General features: G+C 32.3%; 1 protein-coding gene across 1 annotated transcript in view; it reads right to left on the bottom strand.

Moving 5' to 3' along the window:
- Nucleotides 1-22426, bottom strand: part of LOC140451728 (sphingomyelin phosphodiesterase-like) — a 40257-nt gene extending 17831 nt beyond the window's left edge. Inside the window, exons 1-3 of the mRNA XM_072545571.1 lie at nucleotides 22205-22426; nucleotides 787-923; nucleotides 600-711 (exon numbers count right to left, since the gene is read on the bottom strand). Of these exons, the coding sequence (XP_072401672.1) occupies nucleotides 600-711; nucleotides 787-923; nucleotides 22205-22268 (313 nt within the window). The 5' untranslated portion in view covers nucleotides 22269-22426. The remainder of the gene's footprint in view (nucleotides 1-599; nucleotides 712-786; nucleotides 924-22204) is intronic.
- Nucleotides 22427-22959: the final 533 nt, after the last annotated feature.

The raw sequence follows: 22959 nt of genomic DNA, 5'->3' as shown, positions 1-22959 counted from the left end.
AACACAACATACATTGCTTGCATGAATTAAAATTTAAAATGAAGTAGCCGCTGTTAGTACTATCTGTCATTGTATGTCATTATTTACTTTATTGTTTAAAATTCTGTTTTGAATTTGAAAAATCAAAGGATGGATATTGACGAAGAGTTTAATTTAACTCCACCATAATTTAACTTCTTCTATCACAGAACTTACGGAGGTCCAAGAAGACTTCAATATAAATTTGTCAAAATGCTACACAGCAGATAATCATTTATCAATACCTTCCTTTAATTTCAGTAATTGTACCATTTCGAATATTAATGTTTACTATAATAAAATTACCACTAAGGAAACTTTGAATAAAGTCAATGAAAGCTGAAAAAATTGTTGTTTATCGTTAAGTAAATAAATATTTAAATTAAGATATCTTTATTTCTGAAAAGTACGGTCGACGGAAAAGTTTTGTAACGAACTCGTGAATTAAAATGGCGATTAACAATCTCGAACATTAACGCGCTCGCTTCGTTCACGCGTTAAAATATCTCAATTGTTAATCGCCCTTATTAATACACTTGTTGGTTAAATAACCATTTTAGGGAAGCTAGGATTATAAATACCTAATTTGCATACTCCACATGGAATTTTGTTTCTGATTACATCGTGTATTTTTTTCGGCAATCTATTATTTGATAGTTCTTCTTCATTATTAAGGGAAGATACTGTTAGATCCTAAAACAAAACGTCTATTGTTAGACAAAATAAATTGATGTAAAGGATATTTTGAAATTTTTATAATATTTGTACTTCTTCAAATTGGTAGACTGCTGAAAGCAAATGGGTTTCTCTTGAGCTTTTTAGGAGAGGTAGATTGTGTGGTGTTAGTTTGTAATCCCAATATTCGTCAAAATCAAAGTTTTCGTTGTCATCAATAGGAACCAAGTCTGAAACAAAAAATGTTTGTCTAATTTTATTATAAATAAGAGGTCAATAATGAACTTCTAATAAAAATTTTCAAACGTAGATATAGAAGAGCATTTATGTAAGCAGGATAATTTGCTTATGTTATGCAAAAAAATTTTTGCACAAAATATATTTTATCTGAATATTTGCATATTTTCGGAAAACTTATCATATAGTGAATATTTTATATATGAATAGATTTTATATATGAGAGATCGATTTATAGCGCTAGGGTTCGCTGGATTATTCCCTAATGTGATGCTTAATTTTTTCAGTGCATTTATCATGTACCTCTGCAGCTTTACTATTTTTCAACTTACTACTAGCGTGGAGTTCTTTAATAATGAACGATGTTTCTATGTGGTTTGCCCTCCAATTGGATTTCATTTAAGATTTTTGCCTTATGTTAGTTCTTAAGTCTCCTAGACATCAATAGTGGGATGTCTACTTGATTCTGCTCTGCATAATATATTCTTGACCATTGAAGCAGCCCCTGGTATTTGCTATTAAATTTTAAGAAAAAACAATTTCTTAACTTTTGTTTATAAGTCTTAATATTTCTTCATCGATTCGACATGAATTTTATAAGAAAAACGCTTAACATACTACCTATGCTTAACAGCATACTTTAGGATGTTATTTATATTGCTTAATTACACGGTTCTACAAACATACTTTTATTATTCAACATGGTTATTAGAAATTAAAATAGCTTTGTTTATTGTTTGTCCTTGTGCAAGTGGTATGGTTTATTACATATTTTATTTCATGTAATGATTTAAAGAATTTAAGGCTTTAGTATAAAATTAGTAAAATTTTCTGTGAATAATAATAGTGCTTTAGTTCTTAGTTGTAAACTGATCAGGCAACGATACCTTTTTTCAAAAAACTATAAAAAAAACTTTAAAAAGTTTGATTTACACGTACAAAAGTTACTCAAAATCTTCTTTTGCCAGATTCCTCTTCTTTTTTATGTCGACATTTTCTTTGCCAGTCACTAGATCCATTAATAGGTTTTAACCTTGCATTTTAAAGGTGACACGAGGGTCGATACCCGAAAAATTATTGTAACTAATATTCGAAGTCAAACGTCCTCTGAAGTTAAGCTTTATAACACTGTGACAAATAGAGTAGACACAGAAATCCAGACAATCAAAAGACAGAAACACAGTTCTGGAGATACAGAATAGATACAAATATGGAACATGATTTGTAATGAGGTCAAAAGAGGATATGGCGTATGCTACGAAACCGTAAAAAAACAAATATGTATATACAAAAAACAATAACAGAAACTTAAGAGAATTATTTCCATACTTTATAAATATTTTTCACTGGATCAATCCTCAAAGAGGATTGAGAATACGAATCTCGGCATCTTGTCAATTGTGCTGAGACGGTTCTGTTTTGGAAGAAAAAATGCCCGACACAACCTACATTCAGAAAAAGGCCAAGGAGGATAATGGTTTTAAAGTGTGGAAGGATCGACTAAATCTGTGTGGAAATGCATCTGGACATATGATCATGACTGCTGTTATTTACTGTATTAGAAGTCTTCTTATTAAAATAAGATAAATAGAAAGTTACTTTCTATTTTGCGACAAACTAACTGTGTGTATGACCGCAGTATTGTTTTTTGAGTTTTGTGTGTGTATGACTGCAGTATTGTTTTTTGGGTTTTATTAACAATAGCAATGCACTTGGCCATCATCAAACCCTCCACATCGAAAACAAAAGCTCTTAAGTGGTATTTGTGTCACTTTACACGATTATAGTCTTCAGCCACTTCTTCAGAGTGTTACTAGATATTTCAAAGCCTCACACAGTGATTCAATGTTCGAAATTATTAGGATAGCCATCGATTAGGGTACATATTATAAATATAATTGGACACATTGCTCCTGTAGTGATCCTTTTCCCAAGTTAATGTACTCCTATTCTAACTTCTAACGAAGAATAGTCGAAATAAATAGTATCTCGGATAGAGTAGCTAGCTTAACCTTACAACTATTAAAGAGGTACAACATACAAATTATACAAATATACGCCCCAACGATTACTCACACTGACGAAGAAATAGAGAAACTCTACAGTAACATAACTTAAGCATTAAATAACAATAAAAGTTATTTCAAGTATTTAATTGGTGACTTTAATGGCTAAGTGGAAAAAGAAAAGACAAGGAACAAGTCATGGGAAAGTATATAGTTGGTGAGAGAAATGAGAGAAATGAAAGGTCAGAAAGACTGGTTCAGTTTGAACACTACACCAAAACATGCATATTGCAAATACATTCTATAAGAAAAAATCGAACAGAAAAGGGACTTGGATAGCACCAAATGGAACCAATAAGAACGAAATTGACTTCATTCTAACAAATCAGATTGCTGCAATAAAAAATGTTAGTGTAATAAATAAATTTCAAAAAGGCAGTGACAATAGAGTAATCAGAGCAAAAATAATTGTTCTAGATCTAATCTAAAACTAGAAAGAATAAAATTAATCACAAAACCAACAGCAGCTGGTATAAAAATCTAAAAGAAAACTCAGATTTTTACCAAAGAAAAATTGATGAAAGATTACATGACCAAATCGATAGTTCTCAATTAATGGAAATCATTATTTCCTTGAACATAGGAAACTGTCTAATAAAACCAAAATAATGTTAACACAAAAACGGTTGGAATAGATGGCTTAACAGTGGAACTGCTTAAATACGCTGGCAAATATACCTGGAAAATCTTAGCAGGCATATTTATGAACTACCTAAAATCAAGATGCATACCAGGCCACTGGAATACAGCAAACATAATTCTCATTTATAAGAAAGGTATGCGGAATTTAAGAACATGGTTTAAGAAAACCTCAACGGAGCTGTTTCGAGCCGCAGCGAGCAAGGTCATGATTGCCAATATGATTTCCAACATCCGAAACGGATAGGAACCAGAAGAAGAAGAAGAAGAAAGGTAGCAAAGAGGATATCAAAAACTATAGACCTATAAGTCTACTACCAGTCATATACAAGATATTCACAAAGATCATCAACAACAGATATTAACAAATGTATTAGATACTGCAAAGCCAAGAGAGCAAGCTGGCTTCAGAAGTAGATTCAATACCCTGGATCATATCCATACGCTTCGAGAACTAATGAATAGAGCTAAATAATATGAAATACTGCTAGCGTTTACCATAGATTTCGAGAAGATTTTAGATTCTTTATATCCCAACTAATCGAAGCTTTGACCAATCAAGGCATTGACAAACTGTACGTACTAAATATATACAGATAAGCAAAAGCTAAGGTAAAAATTTACGAAAATACTCCAAAATTTCCCACTACCAGAGGCGTCTCACAAGGAGACGCAATATCACTAAAGCTCTTCACTGCAACTCTAAAAAATATATTCAGCAAAATGAACTGGCAGAACAAAGGCGTATCCATTGATGGAAAATACGTCAGCCATCTAAGATTTGCAGACGATATCGTTCAGATCGCTAAAGTAGACGAGTATGTATACCTGGGACAATTAATACATAAATCTGGCTCCTTACTCCCAGAAATCAACAGAAGAATGAAACTGGCTTGGGCATCTTTTGATAAAAATGCAATTATATTCAAATGCAGGATGCCACTTCACCTGAAGAAAAAAGCATTCGATCAGTGTATACTACCAATCATGACATACGGCAGCAAAACTTGGACACTAAAAAAAGAGATAATAGCGAAGATCAATGGAGCGATGCAGAGTAGGTATAAAAAAGAAAGATCGAAAAAGAATAGAATGGATTAGACAGAAAACCAAGGTCACTGATGTAATTCACAGAAATTAAATTAAATTAAATCTTTTGGTACAACATGGACAGAAAAGCGAATATTAGACAATCATGGGTAGAAATGAAGAACGACTAAGAACCTGATCTTATTATTGTTATCGAACACTGGCTTACTTTCGGTGTTATTATTTTGTCAAAATTTCGGGTTATTTTCTAGATCCAAACATACTTAGTTTGAGCATTTTCTAGAAAATTACAGCTGATGTGTACGTTCTCTCAATCTGTGGTTATTTTTTAAACATCTAAGTTTTGGATGGTAGTCTTTTTATGTGTTTTATACATTACTATTGTAGAATTGGCTTTTTTGAATTAACGAGTTTCATGATCGTATTTACTTGATAAAATGTTTGTGTTATAATAACAAGTCATAGTTACATAGCAATAGTATTTATTTTGTTAATTGATATAGTGTTTACTATGGCAATAGCATTCTTAGAAAGGCGAACAAGTCTATAATAAGTAGTATATATAGTCATAGATGTGATTGTTATATAACTTGGTACTTTATTGTCTTCCAAGAAACTAATAATATTTCAAAATGTCTTAATAGGCTAGAAAATGTCACCTTCTAAAGTTAAAAATAATATTTTTTGCCCCATAACTTTTAAATGCACCCTTTTAAATGTAGCACTCCGCGGTTTTTTCATGTGTGTGGACCCATTGACCATACGAAACAATAAAACCCCTTTAACGTTTTAGTTCCTTTCTGAAGTACATAATCAATAGCCAATAAGTGGAATGTAAATATATTCTTGTACGTAAAACCTTTGTAAAATTGTTATTAATTGATAAACAAATGAATCATATTGTAAAATTTTTTGTTGAATGATACTTGAAGAAATAATAAACCTATAACAGCAGCTCTTCGTAATGGTGTTCATAGGGTTCCATGACGTATAGTAACACAATTCGTAAAGCCATCAACTCTTAACCAACATTTAGTTTTTTTAGCAAATTTAGCATTACTGGATATAGACAAAAATGTATTTTGCATACTTTGTTTTTTTTTCCTGCACTAAAAATAATGGTACTTTGTTAAACCTATTTCACACATATTTTTGCATGTTTTTTGTTAATCGAACAAAAACTACAGAATATTTATCAGTTTTTTTGAAAAAATTTATCCTAAATTATCACTTTAAAGTAGTAAAATTAAGTCTGAATAATAATGAAATAAAGAAAAACCACTTCGATAATAATGTAGTTATTATAATAATTATTACAATTTATATTTCTAACATTGATAAAGTATAACCAGGATACAATTTTAAAAGTATGTATAATTATTAAGGTAATCCTACAAAATAATGCAACGTGAACATTGCCTCGAATCTTCCTCAACGGAACTTAATATTTGTAGAGCATAAGAACAGGAGGTCGAACATGCCATAGGCCTAATTAGAATAGACTAGGTAAGGCATAGGCCGCTCTGTGAATAGGGGTGAAACGACAATACTTATTACATATCACTCGGTAACAGTTGCAATAATAAATTGCTTCTTGACGTAAAATTTAGGCAATAAATTAGGCAATAAATTCCTTGCGGTTCGCTTTTTGGCCGATATCTTGGTTTTCAGGGGGTGTATTTTGAGCTAGGGGATGATGGGGTAGTTTTTGAGGATTTGGTAATACACCAGTCAATAGCAATTAATTAGCAATAAAATATGCCATCAAGATGGGTCCTGTACCAGTTTTCCTTGCAGAGATATAGCTATGGCTATGCTATTTTTACCGCAAAGTTAGCGTAATCATTGTTTTGCGTTTGATCGGAGTTAAGTTTCAGTTTGTATGCAGCAAACCATGTGTTAGATTTAGTAGAAACTTCCTCGTAAGACATTTTTAAATCTTCATTATTTTTCCTGATATAACGTATGTCGTATCATCTGCGAATTGTACGGATTTGTACGGAGATATGAATTGAAATGACCTTTAGACACTACCGCCTGGTATCCACCATATAAGTAAGAAGTTATAAGCTTAAGAGATATACCTCTGATTCCATAGTAATTTAATTTGTGGAGCAAAATGAGACAAGTCGCAAAGAAAAATTGCTATGCGATTGCCGCGTTCACAACATTATAATATACCGCGTTCGTAGTGGAACGAGCACTTCTGAATCCATATTGCTTAAGTAATTATTGGATTCAAAATAGGAATAAAATTGTTGTTTGATAACCTTTTCAATCACTTTCCCAAAAGTATAAGCAATGCTTATGGGTCTACAATTGTCAATTTTTGAGGAATCATCTTTTTATAGATAGGTAGTACTTCTGAAAATACTCCAATTGGTAAAATTAAATTATTAAGATACGTGAAAGTTGGTTTCTTTTTAAATTTTCCTGTTAATTTCGTGAACGTTCCTACAATTGGAATTATTAAGAGACTTCATTATTTGAGATACCTCTTCTTCCGTAACGGGATGAAAAAAAGGACTTGCTCGGAGAAGGATAATTTCTGTAATTGAAGAGGAAATCGATATTAAGAGATGTAATTATATTCTCTATAATTTTAATAAAAAATTATGAGATTAAAAATACGAGTACCTCCAGACTCAAGTTGTACCGAACTGGATCTTGTATTATTTCTTTCAAAATTTACTATTTTCCAGCAGTTTCTAGGTTTATTCTCGGAATTACTAATAAAATCAGATTAAGCTGAACTTTTAGCATTTTGTAATTGCCGATTATATTCAAATCTTTGTTTTTTTATATATTTTGAACAAATCGGAATCCTTAGTGGCATCTGCAATGTGTTTAATAAGAGAAAGATTAGATCTGCAAGACCGTAATTCGTTATTAAACCATTGCACGGGTATTCTTCAGTAGTTTGTCGTATTTTTTTTTTAGTGGAAAATGCTTTAATATTAGGTTGTTATAAATTTTGGTTATTTTTTTTATAGAAAGACTATCAAAAAATCAGGATCATTATTGGTACCATGAAAAAGTCTATCTTTGTACTATCTAGCGCACGTTTAAGCTTCTGTAAACCAGAAGAAGTAATAAACCGTTGAAATGTTTTATTAGTGTTAACAACTTTATGCTCAGAGTCAATTAATAAAAATTGAGCTCGATGGTCAGAAAAACAAGGTTCAAATACGCCCACTCTGTAGATATTTTCAGAAAAATTTGTCATAATGTTGTCGATGCAACTACTGGACTGGGATGTGATTCTAGTATAATCGTTTATAGTTACTTTTAGACCAAAATTTATTAATATATTTGAATATCAAAAGAAGGGTCTGATTCAATTTTAAAATTTATATTAAAATATACAGTTAAAATATTGGTTTTTATTGAAGGTACATAAATTGCACAAAACTCTGAACTTTGCTCTACATTATATTCATTTAGATTAAGAGAAGAATACATAAGATTTTCTTTTATATAAATTGCAACTTCACCTTGATTAATTAATTTTAGATTTTCTTTAGTTTGCCAGTGTTCCGAAAAACATATTATTGAAGCATTGATCATATTGACTTTATTTGAAATACACTGCAAATTTACATGAAACATGCTTGCCTTGCCTTGTCGAATTAGTTATTTTGATAAGAATTAGTAGAAGTTTCTAGGTTTCTTCTTCAGTCTTCTTTATGTGCTGAAAATTTCTTTCGAAGTTAAATCTCCTAACTTCAGCTTCTTTGGTTCAGATATTAGGTCTGTAGACTTTTATCGAAAGGGAAAGATGCCTTTTGTCAGTACTATGTCATTTCACACAGTTAAAAGTAATATCGAGTACCGTCTCACCCAAGAATTTTAGAAAATCATCGGCTTTCATATCAACACCTACGCTGCCCTGCTTAGTAAAAACATCCGATCTACAATTTTCGTTTTTTCTTAATAATGTTATATTCCACTACTATTAGACATTTACCATCTTATTACTTAGTCAGAAAGTCCTTTCTGCCACCTCAAATCGTATAAAATCATAAATTTGTTTGTCCTTTCTACAACTAACAGCTGTTGTGCTTAGAATAAACATCCTATATGCCAATTACCTATATGCCTATATGCCAATGCCTTACAAAAAAAAAGGGGAGTCAGGCAAGGTGATACCATGTCACCAAAGCTGTTCATTACCGTTCTTGAGTATGCATTTAAAAGACTAACATGGCAACAGAAAGGAATATCCATCGATGGAGAAAGATTAAACCATCTACGTTTTGCGGACGATATCGTGCTTCTGTCAGATAATCTGGGAGAGATCAAAGACATGCTCCAAGAACTGAATTACATACTACAAGAAACTGGGCTGGAGATAAATTTCGAGAAAACCAAAATGATGACCAATATGGTTCCCAGCGAAGAGATACAGATCAATAACAACAAGGTAGAATTAATCGATAAATACACATACTTGGGTCATGAAATCAGAATAACCAGAGACAACCAAACCTGCGAGCTAAATAGACGAATCACGTTGGGATGGGCGGCATATGGAAGGATGAGAGACATTTTTAAAACAAATACTCCAATTCACCTGAAAAGGAAGGCATTTAACCAATGCATCCTACCAGTCTTGACCTACGGAGCAGAGACCCTAACTTTAACGAAAGCTACTGCCGCAAAACTGAGGGTAACACAAAGGCGAATGGAGAGATCAATGCTGGGTCTGACCTTGAAAGATCGCGTGAGAAATGAGGAGATACGCCGACGAACTGGCGTTGACGATATTATACTGCGAATCAATAAACAAAAGTGGAGGTGGGCTGGACATGTTGCTAGAATGGAAGACGGAAGATGGACGAAGAGATTATTGGAGTGGAGACCAAGAGCCGACAAGCGAAGTCGAGGCAGACCACCCACCCGATGGACCGACGACCTAAGGAGAATAGAAACAAACTGGATTGCAGCAGCTAGAGATAGAGAGAACTGGAGACGTTTGGAGGAGGCCTATATCCAACAATGGATGTGAAAACGGGGCTGGATGATGATGATGATGATGATGCCAATTACTTAGTTAAAGCGTCCTGTCTGCATCAAATTGTGAAGATAGGACTTTTTAGTTAAGTAAGTCGTGTTAAAATCATTGAAATGGTGAAATTAATGTTGATCTAGCGCATATACGAAATATATGACTAGGGGAATTACAACTGTAAGTTATGTGAATACCCGATCGTTTCTCATATAGATATTTGAATAATAATTGAATGTGATAATTTTTGTTTTGTAAATAAATAAATAAATTTCATTTGTATTTTGTGAGGCTTGCAAGTAGGCTTATTTGATAATACATACTAGCAAAATAAATAACCACCGCACTCTTTAATTCGCTGTGGTAAGTAAAAATACATATAAATAATAACCGAGTAGTTAGTAAATGTTTGTTTTTCTTTAGGAAAATGGACAGAGGAAAAAAATTAGTTGCATTAGCATTGCATAATAAACAGTTTCGAGAAGAAATGCGTATTATTGAGGACAAGAAAAAGAAAAAACGACAATTTGCTGATGCAGAAGTTGAATTTAATGCAACAGAATCTTCTATAGGTTCAGAAACAAAACTCAACCCACGTGAGGACAAAATTTTATCAACTAACAAATACTTTTCCAATAATATTAACGAAGATGATGTGAACATCGATGTTGCAGAAGAAACTTTGCCTTTTATTAAGCAGCTACTTGATAATGTCGTGGACAACGCAATACATACTGTTGAGCTGAAATATGATAAAATTTATACAAAGAAAGGTAAAATCAGAAAACGTAAGAAGTGTGATTTATCACCAGCTACTAGAGAAAAGCAAAAAACAGTTTCTTTGAAGCAAAAACATGTCATTAAACCACCATGTAATCCAGAACAGTGCAAGTTAAAGTGTGCATCAAAAATTAATGTCCAGAGACAGCAAGTTATTAATCAGCTAGTGTGGGAAATGAATGCAAAAGCCAGAAATATATTTATATATGGTTGTATAAAGCGCTTCGATATAAAACGAAGAGCAGCTGGAACAAACACTTGTCGCAGAAATACGTTCAAGTATTACCTGAAAAATGTTAATGGTGATGAAGTTATTGTTTGCAAAACTTTTCTCCTTTCTACCCTGGGCTTTGATGTTAACAAAGACCGAATTTTGAAAACTATTCGAAACACTCCAGCAGCTACGAACATAATACCTGTTCCTGATAAAAGAGGACGTCATCCATGTAAATGGAAAATTGATACCGATCTTATTAAACAAGACACAAGTACAGTTATTCAATCCGACAATAGCACATTATCGCCGAGAACATGCACCAAATGAGCTGTATTTGCCCAGTGATATTTTTATTACACAAATGCACAAGCACTTCAAGGAAATGTATCTAGATATGAAAGTCAGTTATGAAGTTTATCGTAAAAATGTTAGTGATATGAATATATCATTTGCAAAGCTGGGTCATGAAGAGTGTTTTGAATGCGAAACATACAACCTACATAAATCTGAGACAAAACATAATGAAATTAATGAAAATGCAGAGTGTGCCTGCTGTCAAACATGGAAGAAGCATAAAATTTTATATGACTCAGCACGGAAAGAATATCAAAATGATGTGACTGTATCCACAACCTCTCACAAAATGTATATTTCTGTTGATTTACAAAAAGTGATCATGTTACCTCGGGCAGAGATGTTCAAAGACGTATTGTTCCTCGCATTATTGCATACAACGAAAGTTTTGTGCCAATCGGTATTTCATCGAATAAACAAAAGCCAACAGCAGTTATTTGGCATGAGAGTATATCAGGCAGAAATAAGGAAGACATCATTTCGACTTTTTACAGATTTATTTTACACCACAGAGATGAACAAAATATAACATTCTGGTTAGATAACTGTGCATCTCAAAACAAAAACTGGGCACTTCTTTTCTTTTTAATATATATTGTAAATAGTCCTGAAGTTCAGTTACAAAATCTGACTCTAAAATTTTTCGAACCTGGACAAACTTTTATGGTTGCTGATAGTTTTCACCATCAGGTAGAAAAGGCACTAACAAAAATGGGTAAAGTATTAGACTTTGATAACTTTATGTCTTGTGTACAGAATTCAAATTCTGGAAAAGTGCAGATATTACCTATGCAAATAGAACATTTTTATGCATGGAAAGATCATAGCTCAACACATAAAATTAATCACTTGTCACCAACGCCGTATAACGAGATGTAGTTCTTATTTCTTGTTCAAGAGGAAGTAAAAACCTTAAATACAAAGTAAGTTTTTCAGACGATTTTATAAATCTTAATTTCCTAATGGCAAAATCTTACAAAGCAGACATTACCCAAACCCAACATGCATAATAAGGCTCGAGGGATTGACATAAAGAGAAAACAAACATTGCTAAATAAGCTCCACCCAATATTACCTAAGAATAGGATTATGTTTTGGGAAGATATGCCAGTGTTAGAATCTGTTGTTGAGGATAATTTGTAATTTGATTTAATTTTTTTCAAGATTTTTTTTAATGTAATTATTTTTGTGGAAATATTAAATATGTAACAGTTTTGTCTTTTTTTAATAAACTTATTTAATAAGTAAATGCAGTTAGAACAATTTTAATTGTCATTCATATTTAAACTAAAAAAGTCCTATCTGAAAAATTAATAATTCTAAATAACCTATACATTATTAATACTTAGTTAAGAAATCCTATCTATCAAATGTCAAACTTTGGGTAGTTTTTGTTAGTAGCAGGTAAATGAAAATAAACTTTAATCCTAATTAACTCGGCGGGCGAACTTTCGACACCAAATTGTCTTTGTACCTGGGGTAATCGAAGGGTCAAATTTTATTATAGGAAATTTCGACACCGCGGTGTAAAGCAGGTAGGTAGGTAACTAGAGGCGATGGACATTTGCACCCAAGCAGGACAAGCGGGTTTTCCCAATATTTATTGTCACGGCGGGGGGCGTGGCACTTGTGTACTTGTGACTAAATTATTTCAGTTGTAATTTATTTCTTGTTTGACGTTGACTTGTGCACGTATACGGGTATTTAAAAAATGAGTTTGATAAAAAGTTCCCGTGGTCGAGATTTATTAGTGGTGGAGCATCATTCGTTCTCGAAACAGAAAGTGTTAAAAAGCAGCGAGATATTTTGGCGCTGCATCCAAAGAAACACTAAGTGTTCCGCAAAAGTGTTTACAATAGGCTGTGAGGACCTCACCATCACAAGAAGTGATTTGGTACATAATCATGAAGCCGATCCAAAAAAGCTTGAAGTAAAGATGGTAACCAATGCATGTAAAAGAAAAGCCCAAGAGGACATATCGGAAAAGCCTGCCAAAATTACAAGAACTGCTGTTGCTGAGTGTGATGCCAATTTACTGACGGTTCCTGACATAGCTAGCATAAGAAAGAACATTTACAACTGTCGTCATAAATTGTTACCAGGTCCGTTACCAAGAAGCATATCAGAAGTCCATAACGCGGTTAGTAATTATTCTCCTAAAACCTGTCGCAATGAAAGTTTTTTGTTTTTAAATCATCCTGAATTAAATGTAATTGTATTTTCATGCGAGACAAATATTCGTTTGTGGTGTAAATTAAAAACTTTGTATATGGATGGTACATTTTCATACAGTACCAAATATTTTCTACAATTATTTACTATACATGGCTTGGAAAATGGACATTATGTTCCTTTAGCATACTGTTTGTTAAAAGACAAATTGTCAATGACATACAAAAATTTATTTTCTTTATTAAGGTCTAAGATTTTTGAAACATTTCAATTATCATTAGAGCCAACTGAAATATTTGTGGACTTTGAAAAAGCAATTCACTGTGCTTTATTGTATATGTGGCCCAATGCAAAAATTAGTGGATGCCGTTTTCACTTATACCAAAACTGGTTTAAAAAAATTCAATCTTTGGGTTTGGTACAAGAATATAAGGATACAAATTCAGAAATTGGAAAATGGTTAAGGCATACGTTTGGTTTAACTTATTTAAATCCAGCAGAACTTGAAGAATGCTTTCTTTATGATTTAATGTCATATAAACCTATAAACGCAACAGTTGATATATATGCAGATTATTTACTGGAAAATTACATTTTCGATAGCGCTCTATTTCCACCACACACATGGTCTAATCAGAATCCGTCTATTGCGAGGACCACAAATGCCTGTGAATCCTTTCATTCTAGATTTAATTCTTCTTTTTATTCAACACATCCTTCTATTTTTATTTTTATTGAAAAGTTAAAAGAATTTCAAGTAGACACTTATGTCAAAATAAATAGTTTACATATACCAGCAAAAATCAAAGATACTACTGTTAAGGCTAAATTGGCATTTTTGGAGAAAATGATGGATAAACTACGATCCCAACAAATACGTAGGTTAGATTTTATAAAAGCTGTATCTTATCATTCCTATAATAGCAAATAAATCATTGTATACAAGTACATTAACGGTAAAATGTACAAAAATTAGGTACTAGTTGTATTATATTTAGATATTATTACAGTTATAAAGAAATAAAATGCACATTACTTTTATTAAAATAAATTAATTAATTAATTAATTATGGTATTTTATTTATGTCGCAGCTATATTTATTTGGTGTCGAATTTACCTGTAAGATAAAAACGGGAATTGGGGCTGGTGTCGAAAATTGCCATTAAATTTTAGTCGCTACCTGCTTAGTGTCGAAATTTCCCAGTCGAAAACTGTCTGCTTTTTAAAATGAGGATGGCACGGTATTAACTACAAATATTGCTTTTTCTCAAAAGTCTAATATTGTCACTATTGTCAGTTCGGACGTTTTTACTTAGCAGGGCAGTACGCGTGACACATGTACATGACCTTGTCTAGGAATGGTGTTTACAGTAGACGATTCGTTGCTTCCAATAATGGGTTTGTATTTGTTTTCTTTTTTCAATTGGGTATTCCAAGATGAGTGTCCTGTTTTTAGATTGTTTGTATTTTCTTTCTGTTTATCACTCATGTATGAGTATGAAATGAATGAGGTCGACTTGTGTTTTTGTTTTGACAATTTAATGGGTTCTTGACTGGTAATAGAACATGAGCTGCTCGGGCTTGTTTTATTTACAGTTCACTAGATGACGTTCGGAAATTGTGAAAAGATTGCAAAACAAAAGGTACGGCAATGAATAGAAAACAATGGAAAAAGCTGGTAAACAAGATTGGAAAGAACTGAACAAATGTTACGTGATAGTAGCGACACCTTGTTATAGTAATTATGTGATATAATATGATGATAAATTATACACATCGCAACTATTACAAACTATTAAAATATTTCATTTAAAATTAAATATTGCTTACTCGGGCTTGGTAGTGTATTTTTATCTATTGTTTTTTTTTAATAAATAAATAAATAAACAAAATTTATTTGCATTTATTTGTTACGTTACTTTTTTAATTGTATTAGTTATTTTAAAAAATGACACTATCTTTTGTGCCACAGAATAATACATAAAAAAAATATCCTCTTGACTTCAGACATCTTCAAATGATTACTCGTATAATAACTGAATACACAGTATTTCATTATTCGCATTTTCTTGAATTAAAGGATGACTACGTGGTTCTACGACATACTTTGTAAATTACACGTTGTACTTGTAACATATACTTGTTTACATAAAACGGGCTCCTGTTAAATACCTGTTATTGAAAATAAACTTACAGAAATGATTCATTATGTCATAATTAAAAATTGATTAAGTTGAAATTATAAATGTCCTTACAGAATTAGCGACACACTTTGTTGAGGGATATACAACTTTTCAATTTTGGCTAACTTTACCAAATAATATTTTGTGTTAGATGTTAGACGAAGCTTTCATATAACTTTTCTGGGTCTTAAATTAGATTCCATTGATCTTGTCAGCTATTTACCAATCGGAAATCTTTAAGCAGGTCTTTAGCAGTAGTAGATGTATGACGTCATAATGCCGAAAAAACAAGAATATGGTCTTGCTATGGAGTCGTTTTCATTTCGCTGCCCTTTTCGACTTTGCTTATGACCCTATAGTCTACATAAAGCATAAACTACTAAAGAACTAACTTGAAGATTCATAGCAACACAAAGAAAATATTTAGCACTTTCAATTAGGACAATCGCACATCGTTTTTGAAGTTCATACAGATGCATGACATGAATGCAAGAATAGGACGAAAGCGAGTTTTCATGCCCACGATAGGAAAGCATAGCCTACACAACATCAGTAGCGATAATGGATTACGACTGATAAACTTAGCAGCAGCACTAAATATGACAGTCGCTCTCACCTACACTGCGCTCCAAAATTAAAGCATAATTTTAAAATAGTAGAATTATATTGATTTTGTGTAGGCAACGACAGAGGAGATCGCCTCATAGATTTCTGCTAATAACATAACCAAGGAATAACCATTATCTTTTATAAAGCACCTGAAAGACATCTACATACATGGAATTCATCAGTGCATAATGATAGCAACAAAAGCCATCATCATTCAGCCGATAGCGGCCACTGCTGGACATAGGCCTCCCTTAGTCCCTTCTAATGTTCTCTGTACTGGACAGCTTGTAGCCAGCTTCCAGATACTCATATACATATTGTCGGTGGTCGTCCTCGGCTTCTTCTATAGGTTCTCGGCCTCCATTCCATTGACAATTAAAAGCTCATTCACCTTGATCCCTGCTGTTTCTGATTCAGTACCTTCCAGTATGATTTTTTCCGATTAAGTGGAAAATAATATATATACAAGCTATACGCTCCCGAAGAAGCTGAAGCTGTTTTCACTTGAAGATCCTTTTTGTGTGGGGGATCATCTCATTCTGGGTTTGGTTTTACAGTTTCTGGTGTGACTTCGCTGTTTCCACTACTTTTCTCCATTCTTCTCTCTCTTTGATTTCTTGGTTCTTTTACCTGGTGGTATCCATTCCGTTATAACTCTTAACGGATTGCTCTTCTCTCTTCTCATTATGTGTCCATACCATCTAATTCTTCGTGATTTTATTGCTCTAACTATGTGCTCTTGACCCATCCATTCTTGTATTTCGTGATTCATCCATTGTCTTGCAACCTCTTTGTTTTCCCTCTGTGGTCCCAGTATTTTTCTGATAATCTTCCTCTCAAAAACTTTTAATTGCTCTTCTTCTCTTACTGTTAATGTAAATGTTTCTGCAGCATGTACTACTATTGGTCTTATGGTCGTTTTGTAAATTTTCATTTTTGTGTTTAGGCTTAACTTCTTATCTCTAAACATTTTTTTATTTCTATAAAATGCTGTATTTCCTGCTTAAATTCTTCTTTTCATATCTACACATTCATTTCTTCTGTTGACTAGTACTCCCAAATATTTGAATGTTTCAAACTCTTCGAAACTGTGTCCATCTATTGCCATTTGTGTCTTCTTTTTCTTGCTTACATTCATATATTTTGTTTTATTTCCAGTTCTCTCAGTTTGGCTTCGTTTTCTACTTCTTGGAAAATACTAGAGGTAACAATATACATCCTTGTCGGACTACCTCCATAAATACATTAATGTTTATTTGTTTTAAATCACATTTACTTTCTTTCATTGATTTGTAGTCGCAAAGCAGACTACAAATCTTGAATGATTTGTGATGGTTTTTGCCCTGACCCTTCTCATTAGTACTATTGGGTAATAAAATGCTCGGTACCAATAGATTTTCATTTTTGCTGTCCTAATTCCCTTATTTGTGGCCATAATTAAATATTATACAAATGAATCTGTTTATGCAGTAATGTTTGTTTGTTTAAAAATAACATTAACGTACGAAAGTACAAAAGTCACGTACAAAAAACATAACCACGACTAACGTTAACTACACATTAATTATTAATATTTAAATTTTTGTTTAAGAATATAATTAAACTGTTTCTTAATTACATTTTTTGCGGTATTTTAAACGTGTTTATGTCATGAATAGATGGGAATATTTTGTACATTATTTAATATGCAGGCTCTGTAAGCCTAAACGGTCGATAGGGTAGGTAGACTATAGATAGAGCATTTCGATCACTTGACGGTCTATCCGATATTTCAAAATTTACATAAAGGTTTTTCTTGAATTTTTCTATATCCTAAACAATTTGAATCCATTGAAATTCTATATCCTAACCAATTAAATAACCTAAAAAAATGAAAAACCTATTGTTTGAATTCATCTGACCATAAAAGTTATGTTTTTCCCTGTGCGTTTATATTTCCGTGATTCCTAATATATTATTATCTTGTCTCATCTGTTGTCACTTTGTTTTCGTCAAGAATTTCTTGGAATAACAACGATGTTAAATGAGTTCCTGTTATTTGTTACGAATACATATACACTCATTATTTATTTTTTAATAAATTGCACTCAGATACTCCGTGAGGACAAGTTTTCAAGCACATTAGATTTAGATTCAAAACGGAAGACAATAGAAAAGCCTTGTGTGAAAGAGCTAGTGTCGTTCACAAAAGAATCGAGTTTTTAAGGAACTATAATTACTTGGAAAAAAAAAACTCGCGTTATTTGATTATTTAGATGAAACGTAGATTTTGCTAAAGGTGGAATAAAACTAACTTGGCAGGACGAGCGTATAAAATGCGTAAAAAACACCGATACTGAGGGACAGAGACATATTATATTGCATGTGTGTAAAAACATGGTTTTATTGATGGAGCGGACCTTGTCTTTTCGTCAAAATCAAAATCGGTTGATTATCACAACAACATAATTACCAAGATGTTTGTGAAATTGTTGAAAGACAATCTGCTTCCAAGTTTACATAAACCATCTGTTATAAGTTTGGATAATGCCCATATCATAAAATAAAAGAATGATTAATGAATGAAAATATTTCAGTTCCTCAGGATTCTTTCAAAACTTACTACGATTACTATATTGGACGTAATGGTTACAGTAACGCCGTAGTTTTGAAAACATGGCAAGAAGCATCGAATACTGTACTTCTGCAATTTGGGAAAAAAATGTACGGAAATGTGAAAAGTTAGAAGCATGAAAATGGCGGGTACACGTAAACTCATCACCAATTACCATAAATACCCTCGTACATAGTACAAACTCATCACCGCCATAAAAGTAGGGTTTTCAAAATAGACCCTAAGAGATTGGTAAACTGATCACTGGCCTACCTGCACCCCGGATCAGGTATAGACCATAAAATCCTTGCAAACGGCTAGTTTTTGGTAATTTCACAATATAATCCAAATCCAGATGTCTCAAATGCAACTGCAATTTATTGGTTTTTATTTGGGAATTCCACAAAATTCTATTGATAGCTACCTAAAATCATGCGAAAAGAAAAATTTCTCTTCATTTGCCCTTGTTCCTTCAACATGTATAGTGAACTGCTAATTGATTACGTTCTGAGATAACGCGGACAAAAAATGATGATTTTCAATAATTTCAAATTTCAATTGCGAAAGACTCTAAAAAAATCGAATTGCTTTTGTGGACTTGTGCGACGAAAGGGTGTAAGGCTAAATGTCATAAAACTGGTGAGTAGAAATTTTATACCGTTTTTGTTTAGTTGTTTCGCACTGGTTTTCGCGCATCATCCTGATCAAACAGAAAAAAATCAGCGTAATTAAGTGTAGAAAATTAAGTTTCCTTCGACTTCTATGCACCAATAGCACACTCAAGGTTCAATCGCCTATTATTTTCAAGATAGTCAAATAACGCCAAAACGGTAAGACTTAGACCGAGTGTATGCTCAACAAATTATCTCGAGAATTCAATGAGAAATATAAAAATGCAATGAAAATCAAATAACGAAGTTGGGGACTACTTCCGATATAAACAAAAATCATTTTATTCATTTTAAAGTTCACTATCGAAATCCTATGCAACTAAATTTTTAGATCTCAAAAGCATTTAGATTGGCAGATACGCCTAATGGGCTACACTGTAAGACATATTAATATCTCAGTTAAATTTTAAAGCAACTTGCTTAAAATCATTTCTGAATTTATTAAATTATCACATAAACGAAAAGTGTAACAGGTAAGAGGCAATCTTATCTATCTAAAATCCCGGTGACCTATCTGCGGTGATGAGTTTACCAATCTCCAAAGGATGCCGGTGATGTTTACTATATCTCCGAGTGTCTAATAATTTTATGGGGGGCTATATAGTGATGAGTTCGTACACGTCCAAAATCGCATGGAAGCAATTAACCCGGTCATCATTTGAATCACTTATTTGAGAAACCCCATAAGTCATAATTTTGCCAAAATCGTTTTTTCACTAAAATGGACTTTTAAACTGTAAATACACATTTTTGTAAAGAAACGCCTTCAGTCAGTGCATTCGTAACCTATCTACAGCGGTATGATTTGGTGGTATATTAGAGAAACACCAGATGTCCATGACTAAAGGCGTTTCTCGTATGCAGCGCGCATGTCTTTATAATTTGGCGCAATAATGCCAATAATTTTCAGTCAAGTTCAATCTTGTGTTGTGAATGCAAATAGATAAATAAATGTGTAATGAATACAAATACAGTAGTAATAATATTGTGGATTACTTATTTGTATTATATCTTGACAAAAATATTTTAAAATGAGTGAAAGCGACAGAAAATGATTCATCTACGTCGAGCTAAGAAATTGTCAACTCAAATGAAATTTGTTATAGAAATGGCCGAGTCCAATGAGGAAATTGGGATTATTTCTATAGATTTTATGCAGAACCTTCAACTGCCACAAATTCCAGTGCAAGAGGTTTTCTAGATTAGCCAGGTAACAGTGAACGTTTTTTGTACTAAAAATAATAAAACAGGAAACGCGACGTTTTTCCTTTATCATGAGGGTAACAGTACGAAGGGACCGAATGAAGTTTGCTCATTTCTAATAAGATATTTTATAGAGAAGATGCCGTTAGTGAAATATCTTCATGTTTTTTTCTGACGGTTGTGGAGAGCATGAGCGCAAAATAAAAACAATACTGTGTTAAGGTTTTTTTCCGCTTTGATTTCGCTCGAAAAATTTAAGACCATTTACCATTATTTTCCTATTAGGGGTCATTGCTTCCTACCCTGTGATAGGGATTTTGCGGTGAATAAAAGTAAAATTAGAAAAGTAGACCAAATATACAACATGGAAGAATATGGACAGCTCATAAAAACTTCAGGTAAAAATAACCGCTTTAATATGATATTGGTTAATGCTGAAGACGTAATGGATTACAAAAGTTGCTGGCCAGAGTACTACAAAGAAACCATGTTATCCGCGGAATCCAGTGGCAAAAATATTCCAAGGAATCAGAAGGTTCAACTAAAAATAAGCCAATTCATGTATTTTCACCACTTCTACGAGAACTCAAACTTAGTTGTAGATACCCTTTTATTAACGGATTAGCCAATCACACCTTCAGGCTTAACAGTAATAAAAAAAATATACTAATATTGCCAGAAGCATTGGTATATCCCAGTGGAAAGATTCCGATTAATTATACGAAGATTGTTGATATACAAAAACTACAAAGTTATATACCGGATGTAGAAAATATCCAGGATTATTATAATGAATTGTTCAACAATATATCTGAAGAAGATAAATGATCACCACACTTTTCGTTTTTTTTTTTGAGTTGTAATAATATTTTTTGTACTTTTTAATATAAATTACAGTAGGTACTATCTGTATTTTTTTTCATTTTAATTCCTTATAAAATTTAGTTTCAGGTGACGCTGAACAATTTATTTGAGAAAAAAAATATTATGGGGTTCCTCTTATAAGTGATTCATTTATAATCCAAATGAAGATATTGACGACAGTAATTATGAGTATGGATCTAATTCTTGATTAAACTGCAAGATAATATGTTTTCATTTTCTCATTAAGAAAAATTTTGAATGTTACTTACCACTACAGTTCAGAAACAATAGAATTTGTAATTTTCTTCTATTTTTGCACTAACAATTGTATATTTAAAAAAAATTAATGGGAAAAGCCCAGTAGTTGGCTGTATACCATAGTTAAAAAACTTGTGCAGAAGTAAAAAACTTCACAATTTGTATCTTGGTATAAAACATTTAATTAAAAACTCTCCGCTGCAATTTTAGTGTTGGCTTCAAGTACCAAGAAGGCACTGAGGATGATCTGATCTAGATCGAAAACGTTATGCATCTGTATCTATAAATTTTGGAAGATACTTTACACAAATTTTAAATTAAATATTTTTATACCAAAATATAAATTGTGAAGTTTTTTACTTCTGTATAAATTGTATATTTCTCGAATGAGATAAAATCGTATTTTGCTTGTTTTCAACAGTGCTTTAACTATTGGGAGAATTTGCCAATATATATGAGCCTATTAATTTTACGGCATATCTGTGTAATTGAATATTAATATATTAATATCACATATTATGTATGCAATATAATTTGCTAGAGGATGTGCAATGCAATTAATGACTCGTGAGAAAATAAAAATGTAATATGAATAAAATAACATACCTATAGTTTCAAAAAAACTGAATATACACAACACAGTCACAAGCAAAATTTTAAATCCAAGCATAACTATATTTTCTGTAACTACGAAAGTTAAGACTGACTGGTATCTTGTCCGTAGGGTCAATGTTAATAATTATGGTAAAAATCACTTTATGAGGTACCTAGTACAACCTCCAAGGCTGCCAACGGAATACAACACATGAACGAACCTCAGTGTATATTTAAACGATACCTGATATTACACAATAAAATAACAAACAAAATAAGAGTTACCTTCGACATATATCAAACATTGTTTCCGGAAAAGCGAATCATAATTAGATAATTTAGCACTTTCTGCACCCGTGCGTTGGGTATAATTTGATACAAAAAATTTCTGCATAATTTATGAATATGCATAGTATGACTTCAAAAAGATCCCGATAAATAGTGATTTATTCCACTAAAGAAGTTTATTTAGGTATAAAAATAAGGTGTTTTAAATTTTCCGTGCAAGGACGGAATCATTATTGTAATATATGCGGAAAGACAGTAATAAATGAATTTGAATGCTCTATTTAATTAGCACACACATCGGTGGATTCATTATTTACTTTTGAATTTTTTTTGTAATTGCTATCTCCATTTTAAATATTTTTAGATTTTTTCATAAAACAATTTGTTACAGTAATTTTGCTTAATATTCTTTTTATCAGCTTTGAGCCTCATGTACCTACCGGTGGTCATTTGTGTTTTACATCGTGGGAACATTTTTT

The sequence above is a fragment of the Diabrotica undecimpunctata genome, chromosome 10 (genome assembly GCF_040954645.1).
Source record: "Diabrotica undecimpunctata isolate CICGRU chromosome 10, icDiaUnde3, whole genome shotgun sequence".
Taxonomy (NCBI): Eukaryota; Metazoa; Arthropoda; class Insecta; order Coleoptera; family Chrysomelidae; genus Diabrotica; species Diabrotica undecimpunctata.
The sequence above is the reverse complement of the archived record's forward strand: the minus strand, read 5'-3'. Positions and strand labels throughout refer to the sequence as shown.